Genomic DNA, 21,576 nt, shown 5'->3' with positions numbered 1-21,576 from the left:
CATCACCTCATTTAGTGACCGATAATCAATACACATTCGTTGGCTCTTGTCCTTCTTTTCCACAAACAGGACAGGTGCTCCCCATGGTGATGAACTGGGGCGGATGAAACCTTTTGCTAACTGTTCCGCTAGCTGCTTCTTCAATTCTTTCAACTCATCTACAGCCATCTTATAAGGTCTCTTGGCTATGGGTCCACTTCCAGGCATTAACTCGATGAGAAACTCTACATCGCGGTCTGGTGCCATACCTGGCAACTCTTTTGGAAAAACATCCGGATACTCATTCACTATTGGAACCTCATCCTGGCTAACCCCCTTAAGAGAATTGACCTTAGGTCTCTTAAGTTCGAAAACAGACTTGAAGCGGATTCTCTTATTCCCTGGGGTGGTGAGGGTGATGGTTCTTCTGACACAGTCTATAAGTCCCTCATACTTAGCCAGCCAATCCATTCCTAGGATGACATCCAAACCCTTGGACCCTATTATTATTAGGTCCGTGGGAAAGGTGTGTTTCCCTATTTCCAAACTTAGTCCACGACAGTCATAGGCAGCTATCAATTCTCCCCCTGGTGAGTTTACTTTCATGGGGTTGGCTAATGTGCTGACAGGTAATCCATTTTGATGCACAAAACCTCTTGATATGAATGAATGGGATGCACCGGTATCAAACAGTACTAAAGCCTTAAATGAATTAATGCTAAAGGTACCGATGACTATACCTTGCTCCTCGGTGATCTCTTCCACGTCGATGTGGTTCACGTTGCCCTTCTGGAATGGGTTTGGTTTAACCACGTTCCCTCCAAATCTCTCCGGGCAATCGTTGGAGTAGTGCCCCATCTTGTGGCACTTGAAACACTTCACCTGGCTCATGTCCCTGCCAGGGTTGCGGTTCTGTCCGGCTCCATTGCCGTTGGTGCGGCCCTTTCCATTGCCACCTTGGTTTCCACCTCCATTGTGGTTACCATTCCCGTTGTGGTGCCTCGGGCGCTGCTGCTGGTGCTGTTGATTCTGCTGCTGGTGCTGGTGATGCTGGTGCTTGTTGCTGTTGTTGATCCCGGTATGGCGGTTCTGATGGCCATACCCTCCACTGCGTCTGTCGTTGTGGCCTCCGGCCTTATGCACAGATGAACTGCCGCTGCCGTCCTGGTTGATGCGCGGCTTCTGATGCGGCCCTGCGTGAGAGCCTCCCTGGTGAAGTCTCCTCTTGCGGTTCTCCATCTGATGGAGCTTGTTCTCCAACACAATTGCCTTGTCAATGAGTGATTGGTAGGTAGGTGTGTAAGCAATGGCCAACTGAACGGAGAGCTCATCGTTCAGCGCATCCAACAACCTCTCTCGGCGCTTGGCATCCGTGTTCACCTCGTCCGGCGCATAGCGGGCGAGACTGTTGAACTGGTCGATGAACTCGACCACTGTGCGGCTTCCCTGTCTGAGCCGCAGAAACTCTTTCTTCTTCAAATTAAGCACCCCCGCCGAGATGTGGGCAGTGCGGAAGGCTTCTTGAAACATATCCCATGTGATATGTTCAATGGGAGTGGTGATCTGGTAGTTCTCCCACCAGGATGCTGCTGGTCCTTCCAACAGATGGGCTGCAAACCAAACCTTCTCTTCCTCGGCGCAATTTATGGTTACCAAGTTCTTGTTAACGGAGTGGAGCCAGTCGTCTGCCACGATTGGCTCGGGTGAGCTGGAGAAAGTGGGTGGGCGCAAACGCAAGAACCTGGTCAACATATCCACTTGTGGAGGGTGGTGTTGTTGGTTGTTGTGGTTCTGCTGATTGTTGTTGTTGGCTAACTGCTGAGTGATCATCTGAAAGAATTGGGTCTGTGCTGCCAACAGTTGCTGCATGGTTGCAGCATTCCCTTCTGCGTCAGCATGGTTAGCCTCGGCATTGTTGGTGGGGTTCCGGCGTCTCGGAGGCATCTGTTTAGGGTAGCATAGATGAGAAAACAGATAGAATAGAGCTAAGGATAACTAAACCCCCAAACAAGACATAACTCAGGCACGTATCAATCATACACTCAATCCATCATAAAAAGGTTTTTGAGAAAGATAGCAAATCACACTTGTTCATGATGGGGTACTGCCCATAAAGAGTACGGATTTTGAAAAGGCTTTTGATACTATTGAGCACTCGGCCATTCTTCAGGTCCTTCAGGCTAAGGGATTTCCTGCTAAATGGATTGGTTGGGTTACAGAAATTTTGACTTCTGGTACTTCTAGTGTTTTGCTCAATGGCACTGTTGGCAAGAGGTTCCATTGCCGCAGGGGTGTCAAGCAAGGTGATCCCTTGTCACCATTGCTTTTTGTGCTTGGTGCTGATCTTCTTCAGTCTGTGATCAACGAGGCTTTTAGGAAGGGTAGATTATCTCTCCCGGTGCCAGCTTGCCGTTTGGAGCATTTCCCGGTTATACAGTATGCGGATGATATATACTTTGTTAATCTTGCCTGCTCGTCAGGATCAATTGGAGGTGTTGAGGGAGCTGCTTCTGAATTATGAAACCTCCACTGGGCTGCGGGTCAACTTTCATAAATCTTCGATGATCCCTATTAATTTGGAGGATGGGGAGGTGGACATGATGGCGGCTAACTTTGGTTGTGTTGTGGGGACTCTCCCTTTTACATATTTGGGTTTGCCTCTGGGAACTACACGTCCTCGGGTCTATGACTTCACTCCCTTTCTTGATAGGGTGGAGCATCGTCTTACTGCAAGCTGCTCCTTCTTGTCTCAGACTGGTAAATTACAGATGGTTAATTCAATTCTTTCTTCTCTACCCACCTATTATATGTGCTCGCTGCGTATCCCGCAAGGTGTGATTGCCTCGATTGATCGTGCAAGGAGGCATTGTCTTTGGAGTGGGTCTACACAGAATCGTCATCGTCCATCATTGGTGGCTTGGGATGCGGTTTGCAGACCAAAATCTAGAGGTGGTCTGGGGATTGTTAATCTCAGGCTTCAGAATGACGCCTTGCTCATGAAGCATCTGCATAAGTTTTACAACCGTGTCAGGGTGCCGTGGGTGGAACTGATTTGGAACTCTTATTATGCCAATGAGGTTCCTCATGCTGCTAATTCAGTGGTCTGCTGGTGTGAATTTGAAGCAAATTGCACCCTTTCTTTGTGGAGGTGGCTGCCATGAGCTGCTGGCATATTTGGAAGCAGCGCAAAAGTCTGTTAGGATTATGTTAGCAATTGCTGCATTTTTTGACTATAAAATCTGAAAGATGGATGTCAAAACCGGTTCCTTAATGGAAACCTTGAGGAAGAGTTGTACATGGTGCAACCCAAGGGTTTTGTCGATCCTAAGGATGCTGGCAAGGTATGCAAACTTCAGCGGTCCATTTATGGATTGAAACAAGCGTCCCGAAGTTGGAATCTTTGCTTTGATGAGGTGATCAAAGGGTTTGGATTTGTCCAAACTTATGGAGAAGCTTGTATCTACAAGAAAGTGAGTGGGAGCTCTGTGGCATTTCTAATATTATATGTTGATGACATATTACTGATTGGAAATGATATAGAACTTTTGAAAAGTGTAAAGGATTACTTAAACAGTAAGTTTTCAATGAAGGACCTGGGTGAAGCAGCTTATATTTTAGGCATCAAAATCTATAGAGATAGATCGAAACGCTTAATTGGGCTATCGCAAAGTACATACCTTGACAAGATTCTGAAGAAGTTCAGAATGGACGGAAGTAAGAAAGGGTTCTTACCTATGTTGCAAGGCAAGACATTGAGCAAGACTCAAAGTCCAGTTACAGCAGAAGATAGAGAAATGATGACTAAGATTCCCTATGCCTCAGCCATAGGCTCTATTATGTATGATATAATGTGTACAAGACCGGATGTGGCACATGCTATTAGTTTGACTAGCAGATACCAATCTGATCCAGGTTTGGAACACTGGACGGCGGTCAAGAATATCTTGAAGTACCTCAGAAGGACTAAGGATATGTTTCTCATGTATGGCGGTGAAGAAGAGCTCATCGCAAAAATGTTACGTCGATGCTAGCTTCGACATCGATCCGGATGACTCTAAGTCACAATCCGGGTACGTATTTCTCATGAATAGAGGCAGCTGTGAGTTGGAGGAGCTCCAAGCAGTCCGTAGTGGCAGGATCTTCAACAGAGGCGGAATATATTGCTGCAATATATTTGCTTCAGAAGCAGCGCAGGAAGCAGTTTGGATGAAGGAGTTCATAACTGAACTAGGTGTGGTTCCAAGTGCTTTGGATCCGATGGTTATCTATTGTGACAACAATGGTGCCATAGCCAATGCTAAAGAACCAAGGTCTCACAAGAATTCCAAGCATATCAAGCGCCGTTTCCACTCCATTCGCGGGCATGTCAAGGATGGCGATATAAAGATTTGCAAAGTACACACGGATCTGAATGTGTCAGGCCCGTTGACTAAAGCTCTCCCAAGGGCAAAACATGATCAGCACCAGAACTCCATGGGTGTTAGATTCATCACAATCTAATCTAGATTATTGACTCTAGTGCTAGTGGGAGACCGAAAGGAATATGCCCGAGAGGCAATAATAAAATGGTTATTATCTTATTCCATGTTTATGATAGATGTTTATTACTCATGCTAAAATTTTATTAACCGGAAACGTTAATGCATGTGTGTCTAATAAACAAACAAGAGTTCCTAGTGATGCCTTTCATTTAACTAGCTTGTTGATTAACAGATGATCAAGGTTTCCTGATCATGAACATTGGATGTTGTTAATAACAGGGTCACGTCATTAGGAGAATGATGTGATGAACACACACCCAAAGTAGGCATAGCAATACGAGCAAATCATTAAGTTTACAATGCTATATCAAACACATACGAAGTAGCCCTAATCCTTAGACCATGAGATCATGTCAATCACTGACACCGGAGGAGTGCTTTGATGACATCAAACGTCACACCGTAACAGGGTGACTATAAAGGTGGCGTTGAGTACTCTCAAAGTATTAGTTGAGGCTCATGGATCAAGAGTGGGATTTTTCCATCCAGATGACGGAGAGATATACTCTGGGCCCTCTCAGTGATATCCATCGACACCGCTTGCAAACACGTGACTAGGTCACAAGGATGTCATATCATGGAACAATTAAAGAGTACTTCTCGGTAACGAGATCGAACTAGGTATAGTTGATAACGATGATCGGATCTCGGACAAGTAAAATATCACGAGACAAAAGGAATTAGTTATGACGTTTATGGTTCACGCGAGATTCATCGTTGAATGAGTGGGAGTCATTACGGATCTCCAGATCCCGCTGATGATTATTGATCAGAGATATGTCTCGATCATGTCCACATCATTCACGAACCGTAGGGTGACACACTTAAGGTTCATCGATGCTTTTGAGTCGATACGGAACACCGGAGAAAAGATTGGATAGCGCGCGCGGCCATTGTTATATCGGAATAGTTCAAGGAGATAAGTGTTAATGTTTGTTGATTAAATGAATTGACAAATATTAAATAAAATATTTAAAAATGTTTTATTCATTTATGGGAGAAAAGCCCCTTCATTTTGAGTGGAGTTTTACACCCATTATGGGGACCTTTGAGTTTGTAAGTGGAGAGTCCACTCACATGAAGAGGGCAGAGGTGGGGCACCCCTTGGGGCTGCTTCCCTTCCACTCCTATGTATAGAGGGGTGGTTGTCGTGGTGGTGTCACGGCAGATGCCATAGGATGGCTTATGATGGGACCGATGGACGAAAGAGGAACCGGAGGAGGGAGGGCGTGATTTGAACCACGCACAGTACAAGAACACACGGTGTTTACCCAGGTTCAGAGCCCCCTAGATGAGGTAAAGCTCCTACTCCTGTTTTGTTGTATTACCCGAGATTTCGAGGGCTACAATGGTGCTCTTAGAGCTGTTTCTTGAGGAGGAAGAAGAAGAAGGAAAAGCCCTAGATGACTAAGTGAGGAACCCCTCTCACAGGAGGGGTGGTGCTCCTATTTCTAGGCTGCTGGTGTCACACTGACATGTGGACCAAAAGCAAACCACAGCTACCACCTGGCCCACCGGGTACGCCCCATGGTCCCCTCCGGATTGTCCGGGAGGGGACAATGCAGCTTTGTGCTTTTCGTACTGCCAGGCAGCGCACTGTAGTCATGCCCCGGCCTTCGTCATCAGTCCTTCTATAGCGCGTCACTGTGTAGTCGCCCGGCACAGCGACGTGAGCAACGACTCCTTTTCCGTCATAAAGGGAGCGCTGCTTTACTTTGCACCATGTTCCCAGGATAAGACCGTTGGCGCATCCCGGCCTTAGCCGAGATCAAATAGCTCGTGCTTATCCTGCAATCACATAAGACAAGATAGATATGCCGGCATACCTTTGTTATGCCGGCCTGTTATTAAGTCGGCTTAAGGATGCTGACGTACTTGCTTGCACCGGCTTTGCTCTTGTTATCACGGCTAACATGTGTCGTCATGACCCTACCCGGGGTCATCCCCCTCGACACTAGTCCCCGATGCTGTTGCGGTCCGGCAGGAAAACATGTCGGGCCACGACAGTTTCCCAAAACTGAGACAACCCAAAGCCTAATAGGGCTAGACCTGAGCTTTCTTAGCCGAGATCTGGCAACACCGACATTTCTAGTCGGCATGGTATCTTCAGCTTTGAGGCAAGATTCCTCTCTTTATTGCGGCCGGCCATAGAAAACCCATTTCTGCCGACATTAATGCCACATGTCGCGCATATTCTGCGCTTTGCTTTAACAACGGGAAGATAAGATCAAAAGTACTGCCGGCGCGTCTTTTGAGGCGAACGTGTCGTCCCATCAAATAGGAAAACCGGCAGGCCATTAAGAGGGGGAATTTCGGTTTCCACGCATTGCCTTATCTCCCTGGATTCGGCGGGATTCACTGCGCCACGTTGCGCAGTAATCGCGCGCATGCGCCGTTTATGGGGTTAATCGCCCCCATGATCATGCGCGGTTTTACCGTCGGCCACGGGGATCATGGGCGCGGATTATTGCGCCCCGGCTATAAATAGGGGGACTGGGTGGAAGTCTTTACCTCCCCCCCCCCCCCCGAAGCCCTAACTCCTTCTCTGCTCTCGCGCGCCCGCCATTGTCGCAAGCTTGGAGCTCCTCTGCCGCCGCTTTCTAGCCTCCAGCAGCCAAGCTTGCCGCTGTGTTCTTGCGCGCGCTTGCCTGCCTTTTCGCCGCCGTTCTCTTGCTCACCCGCGCCTTGTGCTGCCACCTTCTCACTGAACCAAACCAGATCTATTCTTTCGCCATGGCTTCTTCTTCCCGTGATGCTGCCGCCGTCGACCCTGCCATTCAGCATACCGAGAAGGACGCCGGCTCGGAGCGCGCCGGATGGGAGGGCTCCGACGTGTCACCGGCGGAGCGTGATGTGGGTCGGGGTGGCCCGATCTTTCGATGAGATTGATAACTCTCAATTTGGGTAGGAGGTGACGTTGACGATCCGACTACGACCTAGAAGGCAGCGCCTTAGCAATCGATACACCAACTCCAGAGGGTTGTTGATCACGCGGGGGCACGATCAACCTAACCACGAAGGTCTTTGTTCCTGCAAGCAATCGAAGAACAAGCAAGAACAAGATAAATAGCGGATGCAATCTGAAATTGCGAATATACTATATCAAACCAATGTCTCAACGAGACGACAAGTTGGGGTTCCAAAAGCGATAAAACAGGTGGTGTAACCGACACACGCGATTACACGAAGAAGTAGCGATGGCTAACTTTTAACTAAACAAAACCCAAGGCTCCTTAGGGGGGCTCATGGGGTATATAAAGGAGGAGGGAGAGATATTCTCATCCACCTTGAGTAAGGAGGCCGAAATCCAACTCTATCTCTAACTTTCCTAACAAACTACAACTCTTTAGAAAACAAAAAAAAACAGATCTGTCAGCTTTTTTTGTCCGCCACGGTCAGCACGAGTCGAATATATTGATGGGGCCATATTCGTTCGAAAGGTCTTTTAATTACCTTTCCAACATGTACTTGTTTGCTTAATTTGGACTCCGGATGCAGCCTGGGTGAATAAAACAAATTCGGGTCTCCTCACAGCGGACCCGAATCAGATTCAACTTTAATTCGTGATATCTTTCTCTAGCAAGCTCTGAATCATGTGCCGTTTGATTTGTTGGAAAGTAGACTTGATATGCTTCACTTTGAATCTCCCTTTGCAGGCTATCACACCGCATCTTCACTTTGGACTTGTAAAGTTAAATAAGATGCCTACATAATAAGATTACACAAGATAGTAGCTCCGCCTCTTTGCAAGTAACATATTGAAAACATTTTGTAATTGAATTCACCTTATTATAATTGTTATTAGATACACCAACAATTAGGGTTCTAATGGTCATATCCATGGTGATCATGTCCATATCATCCTTCCTTTCTTGAAAGAAAAGCCGTCCTCGGCGTCGTTTGTGCTGAAAAGAGACTGACAAAATAGACAAAGTATGTGCATGGTATATGTATATGTTATCAATTTTAACTCCACTCCCATGCTGCACATTCAATGTTTCACATAAATAAAACTCATAATAGTGCAAAAGATTAATAGTCATATTCCAATGGCAAGTATCACATTTTAATTTGTAATTCTCATCATTAAACCATCCTAACGTAGGTGAACAATAATTCAAAATTCCCAAATGGCGACTACAATATGCGTCAATGTGCAATCATGCCACAAGTTATTTGTCATACAATTATCACCAATATTAGAGGTCATATCAAAATGATTGCGATATGCAAAATATTGTTGTCTCTCAAATCAAGAAAGTTATCACAAGCAATGCAAATCTGATGCACCCAAAATTTATTGTTGACATCATGTTCTCCAATTAATTGAATAGTGTATTCATGGGCATTAGCAAAAGATTTTGAAATTGTTAAGTTAGAAACTTTATCCATTGCATGTGACAAATATATAGGTGCGTCAAGTTTAATAGAACACAAAGAATTATTAGGCTTAACCATAGGAAACACTTCTTCATGTTTAATTAATTTAACGCAACATAAATCAAATTTAATCATCGCATCACAAGTCTCTTCCAAGACAGTAGGTAACTCCTCACATAAATCATTATCATTTGAATAAATGGGTGTACTCAAATCAGCAAGTAAATCAACAATTTTACATGGGACAGAAAATTCATCAAGTTCTCATTTATTTCATCACACGTCATATTTAGTTCATCAACATGATCCTCTTTATCATTACCTTCTGGGCTCGACTCATTTGTAGTAGACCCTCGCTGTAATTTCCTCTCAACTTTACGAGCAAGATTAGGCAAACACAAAAGAGAGTCGTATTTTCCATATTCAATCATATAAGAAATATCAAAGTTAAGCCCACAATAAAACCTATCCATTTTTCTTTGTTCGGTTTCATCTAAACCAGATCGCAAGGTTATAATTTGGAACTCATTGTAGTAATCATCAACAGTTTTATCATCTTGTGTCAAACGTTGTAATTTTGAACGCAACTTAAAAGCATAACTAAAAGGGACATATTTTTCTCTCATGATTTTCTTCATATCAACCCAAGTGTGGGGAATTTTCTTTTCTCTAACTATCTCATTCCACCAAGATAAAGCAGCAAAAGTAAATTTACTACTAGCAATTTGAACCTTGCGACTATCAAGTACATGGAAGCATGTGAATTGTTCAGTTAAAGCTAGCTCCCAATCTATATACGTTTCAGCATCATTTTCCCCCTCAAAGAAAGGTACACACAATTTAATTGTATAAGAAGGATTGTTTTGTACCATTGCCGTGGCATTGTCAACAAGAGACGTGGAGGATGGCCGTGGTGAAAAGCACTCATCGTGGTCACGGGATAGCATCGGTCTAGTTGCCATGCTTCGTGTAAGTCCTGTCATTGTTAGTAGAAAACAAGAAACAAATCACAGTAATATGTTCCTATCAACTACTAGGATGTGGCTACAAGTCGCTCAACTCTCGAGCTAAAAATCAAGTTCTTACAAGTTCTTACCATGCAAAACAGAAAGGTGATGGCCAGCGGCGTGACAAAGCCCTCCGAAGATTAAATGTATCGATGCCTCGGTAACAAACCAACCTAAGTGTAGAATGTATGGAGCTTGGAGGCTTTTGTGAGTAGCAAGGAATAGCAAATAATCAAATCAGCAATGCAAAGTTGAAAATATGCTCAATAATGCTAGTCCTAGCTGCTAGAGTCGATAAGAACGAATTACAGAAATAATCTAAGCCTAGATACTGAAGAAGGTAGAAATAGATAGATCAACAGATGGCACAACAAGTAAATCCTTGGGATTTTTTTTCTTTTTTTTTCTTTTCGTGGCTTTCTGTTTTGCTTCTTATTCTTCACTTCTTCTTTTTTTTCTTTTTTTTTAACCCCAGAAACTCACGCAAAAGAAGGACCGGAAAATTGTATGTTGGTCTATCGAAGAACAGCAAAGGCTGCACTAAGGAAAATTCATAGAAATATGGAAAAATAAGGGTTAGAAGTGTATCGACAAAAGCTTTTCAGCAAGGGCAAGATCACTCAAAACGGATTTTGGACGGTGGAGAAAACTGAAAAACACCAGGCTGCAGCGACGCCGGAAAACAGACGCAGAAACTTGGAAGCTCCGAAAGTCCACCTTACAAACCGAATTTGAAAGTCAAAGTGCAGGGCAACGCCCTGGATATTTCCTGATGTGCCTCGTCGTGAGCTTTCCAAAAAGACCAAGAACGTCCAAATCCGAGTTGGTACGCAAAAGAGACGCCTGTTTTACTGAACACGGGTCAAACACACCCGAAACTAAAATTCTACTCGGACTCGGGTCCGAAACTTACTCGAACTCCTTCTCTTTTTTTTTCTTTTTTTGTCTATCCTTTTTTTTCCGCATCACAACTTTTCGAAGAACTTGATCTCCAAGATTTTTTTTTATATCTTTCCTCTTTCCAAAACTCTTTCCCAACTCTCTCCCGGTTGGACTCGAACTCGGATTTGCGGCTGAAAACTATATCTTGCCGACTCGACGTAGGACTCGAGGAGGGACTCGGTGTAGGACTCGGTGTAGGACTCGACGAGGGACTTGATGGAAGATATGGTGGTAGCAGAAGATTATGGCGTGGCGGTGGTGTGGCAGGGAGTTTGGCGGCGGAAGATTGATGAAGGAAACCTGCGTCACATGAAGAACAAGAAAACCGAAAGCAAGTTCGGTCTAGTAGAAAAAAATCTGAAAAACGATCCAATCTAATCCAGCAACTCGACACGATTAATGCAGCAAAGATTCAACAATGCAAATACTAATGTGAAAATTGCAAGGCTCAGATTGGTTCTAGGACAAGGTAACTAATTCTAATTTTTGTTTGGCTTTTTCTGGACGATAGGTAAAAACAGATCTAAATTACGGATAAACTGGAAAAATCTCACCGAGCAACCTTAAGCTCTGATACCACGTGATGTGGGTCGGGGTGGCCCGATCTTTTGATGAGATTGATAACTCTGGAGTTGGTGTATCGATTGCTAAGGCACTGCCTCCTAGGCCGTAGTCGGATCATCAACGTCACCTCCCACACAAATCGAGAGTTATCAATCTCATCGAAAGATCAGGCCACCCCGACCCACATCAGATTGGCTCCGCCGCACCCGGCGGATCCCGGAGGAGGTGGAGTGCCGGATTCCCGGCGACGAGGTCGTGCCGACACCCGAGCCCGGTGAGTTTGTTGTCTTCGTTTCGCATTTCGAACGCGGGTTCGCGCTCCCGGTTAGCGACTTCATCCGGCAATTCCTAGACCACTTCGGCCTCTAGCCTCACCACCTTCCGGCCAACGCCATTCTCACTCTCTCGGCCCTCGTCACCTGCTGTGAGAGTTATCTCGGCCTCTGGCCTTCTGTTGACCTGTGGGCCAAATACTTTATGTTCTGGCCCCAGGTCCTTCCCGACAAAGATAATCCCGGTGCCATTAAGCCCATGACCCAATGCAACGCCGCCACCATCATACCCCGCCGGGGTTCCATCTTTCCTCGGATTCAAGGTCTTGAGTCCTGCAAGAAGTGGCTCAAGACCTTCTTTTATGTCAAGAACATCTCCGACACCGACAGAATCAACTTGCCGGGATTTGTAATTGGTTCGTCGGACGAGAAGAAGAACTGGAGGTATGACCCCAAGGATTCTCTTCTGGAGACCAATGAGGTTCATGCTGGAGAATGGGATGACGACCGACGATCTGCTGGCTACGTTCGTGTTCCGGTGAGTCTGCCCACTCCAACGCCGGACACATAAGATGTGTTTCCACAGCGGCCGGTTTGACCTGAACCGGGTTTCAACCATTATGCTGGATAAATTCGAGGTCCGGCACGGAGTCAAGGTGATCACCAAGACCAACCTGTCCGAGAACTGGGGTTCGGGCATGGTTCCGTACAGCCGGATGAACCGTGCGCCCTTGGTAAGTTTTTATTCATAAGCATCTTTGATTTTCGTCCAACATGACTATATGCCGGCTTCCAACCGACAATGTCTTATCTCGGCACAACCTTATAATTTTGTGCAGAGATTCACGCTCCAGCACAATGAGGACGGGCACTCACCGGACAAGCACTTCTGAAGAGATCGCTTGGGAACTGACCCTGAAGATCCGGATTCGGAGGATCACATGCCGATTCCTCATGCCGGCACCAGACTTTCCGTAGGTAATAACTACTGACCTCCTCTTATGGTTACCAGAATACTTATCTCCAAAATACTCATGCATGTATTGGTCTAGGAACAGCCGACTTGGACGATCCGAGCCCTGCTGTGGCCCCTGCTGCTGCCCCAGTGTCGGCCGACGAGAAACGCGTTGCGGACACTGATCTTTCTAGGACCATGAAATGGAAGAAAACCGCTGGCGGGCAACCAAAGCCAAAGCCCATGGTCGTCGGGTAAGTTTTACACCATTTCGATTTCTAATGTCGGTATTTTTCTTAACCGACATGAAGGTAACAACATTCCACTAGCAGGAAGGCTTTGACTGCTACTCAATCTCAGACACCTGTATCGCATCCGAGATCCCGGCAGCCTCGTCTCTGCATACAGAGCCTTCAACCCAGGCCACGGGAGAAACCGAGACCGCCGCAGATCCGACATCTCCCGTCCGGGATGTCAGCCCTGGCATCGACGCTTCGAGCGTCGCTCAAGCCGGGACATCAGCGGCCGGGACAACGGCAGTCGGGGCTGCTCCTTTGATGGCAGTGCCTGATACGCAACCACAACCGTTGGCCACGGATCACCCTCGCCAGCTGGCAGCGCAGCCCCAACAACCTCAAGCGATAGCAACGCCGCCGCCGCCACCGTCGCCACGGCCACAACCGACACAGTTAGCGGTTGCTTGGGCTAAAAAGACTAGGAGCTCAGCCATCCCGGCAGGACAACAACCTCCGAATTCCTCCGTCTCGCCATCCATCCGAGGTACTCAAGGGGTTCCTCTTAGGACAACAAGCGAGCACATCTGGGGATTGCTTGGCCAGTATGTCATGGACTGGAACAGCCGACAGCTACGAGGTCAACTCGAGCACCATCCAGACAGCGCAACAGAACGCTCTGGTGGGGCCACCACCTGTGGCGGCAACTCCGGAGTCGGTGGCGGCCCGGATGTTCCAGGCGAGGGTCGCCCTGTTCGAGTCCAGCCGAGCTGCCGAGGTACGAAAATCTCTTGAAGTTTTTTATTCTAACTGTAGCACATGTATTCCTAGTCCCCGAGGTTTAGGGCGAGTAAGAAATAATCGGCCTGAAGCTTAGTTCGAAAAACTTCAAACACTATTCCGCGAGATTCAGGCCGGGTTTAGAATAGTCATCCTGAAGTTTAAAAAAACTTCAGACACTATTCTCCGAGATTCAGGCCGGGTTTAGAATAGTCGGCCTGAAGCTTAAAAACTTCAAACACTATTCCCCGAGATTCATGCTGGGTTTAGAAGTCGGCCTGAAGCTTACGGTTGCTGACCTGCCACTGCTATAGAATTAACTGTGGGTCATCTTCTTGCAGAGCTGTATGAACAAGCGCAACGCAACCTTCAAACTTCTGATCGCATCGCACCGGAAGTTGGCAGCGAAGCACAAGGCTTTGGTGGCCGAACAGCAGAACACGAGTGAGTATACTTCCACCAACATAAAAGCTATGTTGAGCTACCTATGTACCGTGAAAACTGATATGTGCCTTCATACACAGCCGGGAATGATGCACAAGTGTCGGAGCTTCTGAAGCGTGTCGCGGAAGTGCAAGGCATGACTTAGTCCTTATCTCGGATTGCATCCATTTCTGTCTTGAACTCTTGTAATCCATGTCTTCTAAATAGGGGAGAAGACTCAGCTGGTGGAGCAGCACCGAGATGAGGTGGCCCGGCTAAGGGCACAACCCGAAGCGCAGGCCGAGGCGCTCAAGGCCGAGGTAGTTCAACTTACCTCGGCGCTCTCTGCGCAAGCCGACGAGAAGATCCGCCTGGAAGGTGAAGTGCAAAAATGCAAAGGTCTTCTCGCCGAAACCGAGACCCGAGCCACCGCTGCTGAAGAGGAGAAGGCCGAGAGCGCACATCTGCTAGACGCGTGCACACGAGGTCTCGGCAAGATAGACGGGTTTCTAGCCAGTAAGTTGCCCTAACCTGAATCTTTTCCTTTGATCATCGGGCCGAGAGTAGCAATGTGCGGGATTTATTATGTCTTCTTTGCCTTTGGCATAAATCTTCCCGCATTCCACCGAGGCTGCCCAGGCCACCATGCTTAGAGCTCGCGGGAAGAGGGATGCCTCCAAGGAACCGCCATCGGAGTACGGTGTGGAGGACTACCTCATGAGCATTTGGACCCGTGTCAAGCCTCTAAAGGCTTTTGGGATTGATATGCTCAACGCCGGCATCCGCACCTTCCGAGCTGTTTGGCCGAGAGAGGAAGCACCTAGTGCCATCCCGGAGCTGGCCAAGAATCTTCTGGAAGTGGAGGACCGGCTAAGCGAGGGGCGAGAGTCGGCCGCTCGTGTCGGCGTCGACGAGGCACTGTTGTTCGTACTTTCTTGGTACGACGGCATTAACCTCGACGTGTTGCAGTCCATGCGCGTCGGCTCTCCCTTCCTCTCGGACCCGGAGTTGATCGCAAAGCGTCAAGAACGGGCCTACTCCTTCATCCAGTATGCCGACGTGCATACTTTTGTGGAGGGTTCGATATCAGACACAGACGAGGAGGCGGCCGAGGAAGAAGAAGAGGAGATGGACGAAGAAATCGTGGCCGATTCGCCTTCCGCCGCAACAGATGCTCCGAGTGTCGGCACCAATGATCCTGTTGCCTGAATTTATACCTAGTGATGTCGGCTCACTCGTTTGTTTGTTTCCGCAATAGTTTTTCATGTGTTCAGTAATTTCACACCCGTACTATAGCTTGCCATGAAGCCGGGATGCGGACAACAGCTAAGTCATAGAGGGAGTTTGTCGCAGCACGGGGCTTTGACACCGGGGGTGTGCGGGCACCCCCTTTTAGGTTTGGAGAGGGCGACGGGCCGATGCGTGGCCTGCAAAAACGCTAAGAACACATGCACGCACTTTTTACCCAGGTTCAGGCCACCCTGAGGTGCAAAACCCTACGTCCTGCTTGTCTGAGCTTGTAATTAACTAAGGAATTGAGTGTTTACAAGTTGCCGGGGGAAGGGTCCCCGGGTGCTCTCTTTTTGGCTAAGTGCTCCTTGCTACTCTGGGCTAGTGCTAGTAGTGAACTGTGACTTAGTCCAACGAAAAAACTGAACCGAACCCCTTGACCGTTGGCGGGGGTCCTCCTTTATAACCATCGGGATACCACAGGTGCCACGGTGCATGGATTACAGGTGGCAAGCAGGGAGCTTGGGCAGCTCCTCCTCGGTGCGCTGGCAGACATGCAAGAGCGCCAACCCCGCGACTAGGGGTCTAATACCCTATAAACTAGCTCTGGGCAGTCACTGTTTGCCTGACTAGACGGATAACCCCCCTCCTGTCGGCTCATTAAATGCGTCTTGCGCTACACTCCTCGTCCTGGCGACCGTGCACACTGGGCGCCTGCCGCGTGCCCACGTGGCGTTGCTGCTCTGTTTGCTCGGCCCCGCCTCCGCAGCAGGAACCTGCGCCCGGGAATACCTCCTCCCGGGAAGCGCCCCGGCGAGATTATTCCCCGAAGCCCCGCTAGCCCTGCCGAGCTGGTAGCTTGCCGGGCAGCTTGCACGTTGCCGCCCGGGGTGCGATCCTCCCAGGGACCAAGCGATGCGACCCACGCGTCGTGCAGCGGTGGTACCCCGGGTGCCACTGGTGCGACAGTAGCCCCCGGGCATGGGCCGGCAACACCTATTCCCGGGCGAACCCTTCCCTGGCCGGTTGCCGGGCTATGCCCCAACCGACGTGTGGGTCCCGATTCGTCTCGGGCCCGTGTCTCTTCGTCTTCCAGTGACCCTGCCGTTACGGGCGAAAGGGTGGGTGCGAGATTTCCGCCGTAGTTAAGGCCACTTACCGCATTGTCCCCATGATCTGTAGTTATCCTAGCGCACCCGCTGGGTGCGGAGACGACCGTTACCGAACGGCGGAGTGTTATAAAGCTTCACTGCTGCGCTGAGGGGCAAACACTTAGCCTCCGAGCCTTCTTCTTCCATCTTTTCGCATCTTGCGCCCGAGAACCTTGCCAATCTCCCACCCACGCTCCCATGGGTCCCCCCACAACCAGGAAAGGGAAGGAGGCAAAGCCCTCCAAGAGCAAGAGTGCGGCGGCCGCCAAGGCTGCCGAAGAGAAAGAGCTGAAGAAGCAAGAGATGCGGGCCACGCTTGCCTTCTTCCGGCCCGGCTACAATGGCAAGGCGCTGGGCAGGCTCCAGCACGCCGTCGCCTCGAACTTCAACGAGCACGGGAAGACCCTGATCTTTCCCGCTGGCGCCGACATCCAGTCCACAGACTTCCGGGTGTTCGTGCGCTTCATACTCGCCGGGTTGGTGCCTCCATTCTCCCTATTCCTCCACGCACTCATGGAGACGTACCAGCTGCGAGTGGCGCAGCTCCACCCCATGTCACTCTACCTCCTTGCCATCTTCTCCTTCCTCTGCGAGGGATTCGTCGAAGTGATGACATCGGTGGCATTGTTCCGGAACTACTTCTACCCCCACATCGAGAACAAGAAAGCGATGTCGTCGGGGGTGGTGTTCCGTGCCCGCGACCGGATGAAGTCAGAGTTTATCGTCGGTCGGACAAGAAGATCGAAAAGGAGCGGCGCACGGACTGGTGCTGGGTCCGTGCGGACGAGCCCGAGGAGTTCATCTTTCCGCCCACCGAGTTGCCGCTGAAGGCCCCCGGCTGGTTTGACCGGTACCACCGCGACGCCGACCTCCTCCCCATCGTGGAGAAGCTCAAGGACCTTCGGCTAGCCGGGCTCTCCGACCTAACCGTGGCGCGGGTCTTCATCACCCAGCACATCGCGCCGCTTCAGCGTCGTTCCCTCCCTGCGTGGGCGTACACGGGGGCCGGAGACAGGACATGCCTCCGCCGGGAGGGCCAGGACAAGGGGTCGCTCCAGGTGTGGGTGAGGGGGATCTCTAGCGACGATGCTCCCTTCGTGAAGTTGCCGCCTGGGGTCTTCGCCCTCCACGCCGGCGTTCCCGACTTGAGCAGCCTCATCGGCTCCTTCCCACCCTACAACGAGTGGGGACTGATGGACAATTCCCCCACTCAGTCCCTGCGCTCCCCTCCGCCCGCACCCCGCGGGAAGCCGGCGCAGGAGGAGAGCGGGAGCGAGTCGGAGGCCGGCCAGCCCCACGACTCGTCGTACAACGACGAGACAGGCCGGGTTGCCGCTGCCCGGGAAGTCATCCTCGTGGATGACAAGGAGGAGGACGACGACGACGACGCGCCCGTGATCGTGCGCAGATCATGGGCGCGCGCGGCGGCCACGGCTCCCTCCACGGCAGCGGCGGTGGCACCCACCCCCGCGGCGGCCCCCGGCTCCACGACGGCGACCGCCCCCGCCGCGGTCTCCGGCGCCCCGGCGGCGCCCTCCCCGGCCGCGACCGCGGCAGTCGCCGGGGCCGCGGCAGCAGCCACATCTGCAGTGGCCGCCAGCACCGTGGCGGCTCCTTCGGCGGTTCCCTCAGCGCCCCAGGTCGCGGCGACCCCACGGGCGCCAACGGCCCCGCCCGCACGAGGGCTCTTCCGGGGCTTCGCGCTCCGCCGCAACCCCTCGAAGGCTGACTCGTTGGCAGGCGCCGGCAAGAGAGGGAGGGGCGATTCTCCGCCTACCGCGCCAAGCAAAAAGGCACATACGGACGCCGGCAGCGGCGCCGACCCGGCCGACACGGGGACCAGTGCACCTGCCGGCGACCTCGCCCTGATGGAGGTGGCGCCGGCAACAGGTATGACACCCTCCCCGCTTCCTTACCTGCACTCCCATTTGCCAGTTAATCCTGCAACTGTACCTTCCTTTTCTGCAGGCGATGCTCCGCCCGCAACAGACCCCCTGGCGACACCTGCCAGGACGGAGGAGGAGGGGGAGGCTCCCCCCGCCAGGCCAGTGACCCTGCAAGGTACTCACCCAGAGCCCCCGCGTCTGCCTCCGGGCACCTTATTTAGCTTCCCGATTCTCACCCTTTCCGATGTTGCAGGCCCAAGTGCGCCCGCATCGGAAGCAGGCGCTACGATGACTGACCTCGACTCCGACGTCGAGGTCACGGGGACGGCGGAGGAACCGTAGGCAGCCCCCGTGCCAAGCCCTGCTGCGCCGACCGCAGCGGCAGCGGCGACCGCCGTTGCCACCGGAACGACGTCCGGCGACGCGCCAGGGGCTGCAGACGCCGCCGGCGTGGATTCTTCTACTACCCATCAGAATCCCATCACTTGGGATCCGAGCGTCTTCGACCGGGGGCACCGGTTCCTTGACGCTGTCAAGGACCAGCAGCTGGCCTCCGTTACCTCCTTCAACCAGGTGAGGGAGCACACCGTGATCGCCAAGAGCCAGCTCGGCGAGGTGCGGCTGACCGTGGAGAAGGAGCGACAGGAGCTCTCCCGGTTGCGGGAGGAGACTCGCCTCGCCCGAGAAGAGGCTTGCCTCGCCCGGGAAGCCCAAGACGAGGCCACAGTTCCGGTCGTCCCCGAGGAGGAGCTCGACGGGCAGTTGGAGGCTCAGCGCGCCGAGCACCAGGAGGCCCTGGGCTCGCTGAAGGCGGCGCAAGAGAAGGCAGAGGAGGAGCATAGAAAAACATTCGTCACGACCCAGGCCCACCTCGACGAGAAGAGCGACCTGATCACTAGCTACGCCGGCCAGATCCAGGGCCTGCGCGTTAAGCTGGAGGTGCAGACCAAGGCCACCGAAAGTGCGGTGACCGCGGCAGCCCGGCACGAGATCCAGCTCAACACCGCCAAGGAGAAGGTGGCCTGGCTCGAGACCGAACTGGACGCTGTCCGGGAGGAGCTCACTAAGGCCGGTGAGGACAATGCAGCCAAGGCCGCGGAGCTCACGTCGCAGGTGGGCCTCCTCCGCAGGGCCAAGAAGGCCGCGCTCGACGCCCGGCTCCACCACGGCACGCTGATCGGGCGGCGGCAGCTGGAGACCGAGAAGCGGCTCAAGATCGCCCAAGCGTTGCACGACCGGCAGGCCACAGAGGTGGACGGCACGGACGTCAGCACGCTGATCCCGTTCTTCTCCGACTTGGTGGGGAAGTTCGCGGCGCTCGACGTCTGGATCTCCAAGTTCGGCGCCGACGAGGTCACCAATTGCGCCCGGGAGGATGCCGGGAGGATCCTTCCGAGGATGCACCTCCGACACCCAGAGTTCCCCTTCGAAACGCTGCTGGACGCCTGGTCGGACAGCAAGGACGAACCCACCCACACTCAGGCGGTGAGTGGGTTTGTCGACGAGGTGGTCGAGCGGATGCAGTGGAAGCTGGACCCCGAGTCATCCCCGGAGCCCCCGGCGGAGGATGCCGGCAACGAGTCGCCGCGGCCCCCTGCCGGCCCTTGCCGTTTCCTTGTGTTATCTTCTTCTGTTTTTCGTTCCCTGCAAGTGTGGCGCCTGGTGCCGTTTGAACAATTACTGTCTTATTAGTCCATGTAATCGATTGCTACTTTTGTTAATCCAGTTTTTTAATTCTGCTTGATCCTTGTAGCTTGTTCCCGGGGTTGCCTCGCGGGGTGGATCCCTTCTCCCTTGTGTGTTGTGTTTTGTGTTGCCGGGGACTCGCGCGCCACACACTTAACCGGACCACGGACCCGGGACGGACCCGCAGTGCCCACCTAGGGCCAAGCAGCAGCGGCGAGCCACTCCGCTTGTGGGATAACTACTCCCAGGCATGCCCTCCCGGGACGGACCCGGAAGCAGCACGGGGAGGGCTCTCCCCCCGCAAGCGTCCTTCTAACACCCCGGCCACACGCAGGTTTCGGGACCACACTTAGCGAGGCAGCTATCAGTTACGTTTAGTTTTCAGAGAGTCTATCGTTTAGGTTCAAGCACTTAGCTTTTCGTTCGGTCCCATGCTCAGTATGCTTGCCGGAGGGGTGTGCCTGAAACGCCGCCCTTGAGAGAGCCTGTTTGAGGGATGCGGCAGGAATGCTGCGGCAGAATCGCCGCCGGCGACAAGCGCCGGTGACGATGCTACCGCCACGTCTCCGCATCAACCCTCGCTTTCGGGAGAGCCCTTGCCTTCGGAGGAGCCTGTTCCGAGGGGTGCGTCCCCGCGGTAGCCCTCGCTGCTTGGGGAGATACCCTCTGGAGGGATGTGGCGGGGGCACTGTGGCAGTGCACCCGTCGGCGCTGAGCGCGGATGGCATGCACCCCCACAGTGTCTCCGCGGCAACCCTCGCCCCGGAGCCGCTCGCTAGAGGAGGTGGACCAAGGACACGGTGGCTGTGCACCCACCGGCACCGAGCGCTGGTGGGATGCACCGCCACCGTGTCTCTGCGGCACCCCTCAGCGTGGGCTCGGTGGAGGGATGCGACAAGGACGCGATGGCCATGGACCCGCCGGCGGCGAGCGCTGGAGGAATGCACCGCCATCGCGCCTCTGCGGCGCCGCTCGCCTTCGCAGCCTCTTTTTTGGCTTCGCTCTGAGCTGTTCCATGGCCGGGACACCCCCTTTATAGGCGCAGGGGAGGGGCTTGCCACCAAGCACGCCGAATCACTGCAGCACACGTGGCTCCACGCCCCTTGAAGCGCGGTACAGTCTTCGCCACTCTGCATGCCAAGTCGTTGTGGCACACGTGACGGCTTCCTCCTGAATCAGGGGCCTCGAAGTGCGGCGAGTCCCTCGTGATGCGGTCACTCCACACCACAAGGCGCCGCTACACGCCATGGCCCGTGGGCGGTCCACGAGCATTACAGTGCGCGAGATTCCACCTTTACCGTGCACATTAGATTCTTACCAAGCTCGAGATGCTGCAAAAAAATTTCAAAATTCACGAAAACACAGAGCAGCATGGATAACTCTCTCTCCTGCCTCCCAGCCCCCGGGCACAGAAGGGTCAATGCCAAAATTGGATGTGAGCACTTTTATTTCCCAGACGCAGCGACTACGTGATGCACGTTGCGGGGAGCCCGGCAACTGCATGCCCCGTGCTGGAGTGATCCAGCAACGGGTTAACGTTTTTGAGG

The 21,576-nt window shown here is 52.0% G+C and overlaps 1 protein-coding gene across 1 annotated transcript; it reads left to right on the top strand.

Annotated features, from left to right (window-relative positions):
• Window positions 1-16,970: 16,970 nt before the first annotated feature.
• LOC106865664 (atherin-like) lies at window positions 16,971-20,087 on the top strand. Its single transcript, XM_014896248.1, has 6 exons — window positions 16,971-17,138; window positions 17,411-18,347; window positions 18,426-18,518; window positions 18,597-18,658; window positions 18,980-19,456; window positions 20,070-20,087. The coding sequence occupies exons 1-6, from the start codon at window positions 16,971-16,973 to the stop codon at window positions 20,085-20,087; spliced, it is 1,755 nt and encodes a 584-aa protein (XP_014751734.1).
• The last annotated feature ends 1,489 nt before the right edge of the window (window positions 20,088-21,576 follow it).

Source organism: Brachypodium distachyon, chromosome 1 (assembly GCF_000005505.3).
Source record: "Brachypodium distachyon strain Bd21 chromosome 1, Brachypodium_distachyon_v3.0, whole genome shotgun sequence".
Classification (NCBI taxonomy): Eukaryota; Viridiplantae; Streptophyta; class Magnoliopsida; order Poales; family Poaceae; genus Brachypodium; species Brachypodium distachyon.
The sequence above is the reverse complement of the archived record's forward strand: the minus strand, read 5'-3'. Positions and strand labels throughout refer to the sequence as shown.

Coding starts and splice junctions, on each gene's coding strand:
- LOC106865664 (XM_014896248.1), top strand. CDS start 16,971: ATGGAGACGTACCAGCTGCGAGTGGCGCAGCTCCACCCCATGTCACTC. Junction 18,519..18,596: donor CAGGCCAGTGACCCTGCAAG/GTACTCACCCAG, acceptor CCGATGTTGCAG/GCCCAAGTGCGCCCGCATCG. Junction 18,659..18,979: donor ACCTCGACTCCGACGTCGAG/GTCACGGGGACG, acceptor ACCGTGGAGAAG/GAGCGACAGGAGCTCTCCCG.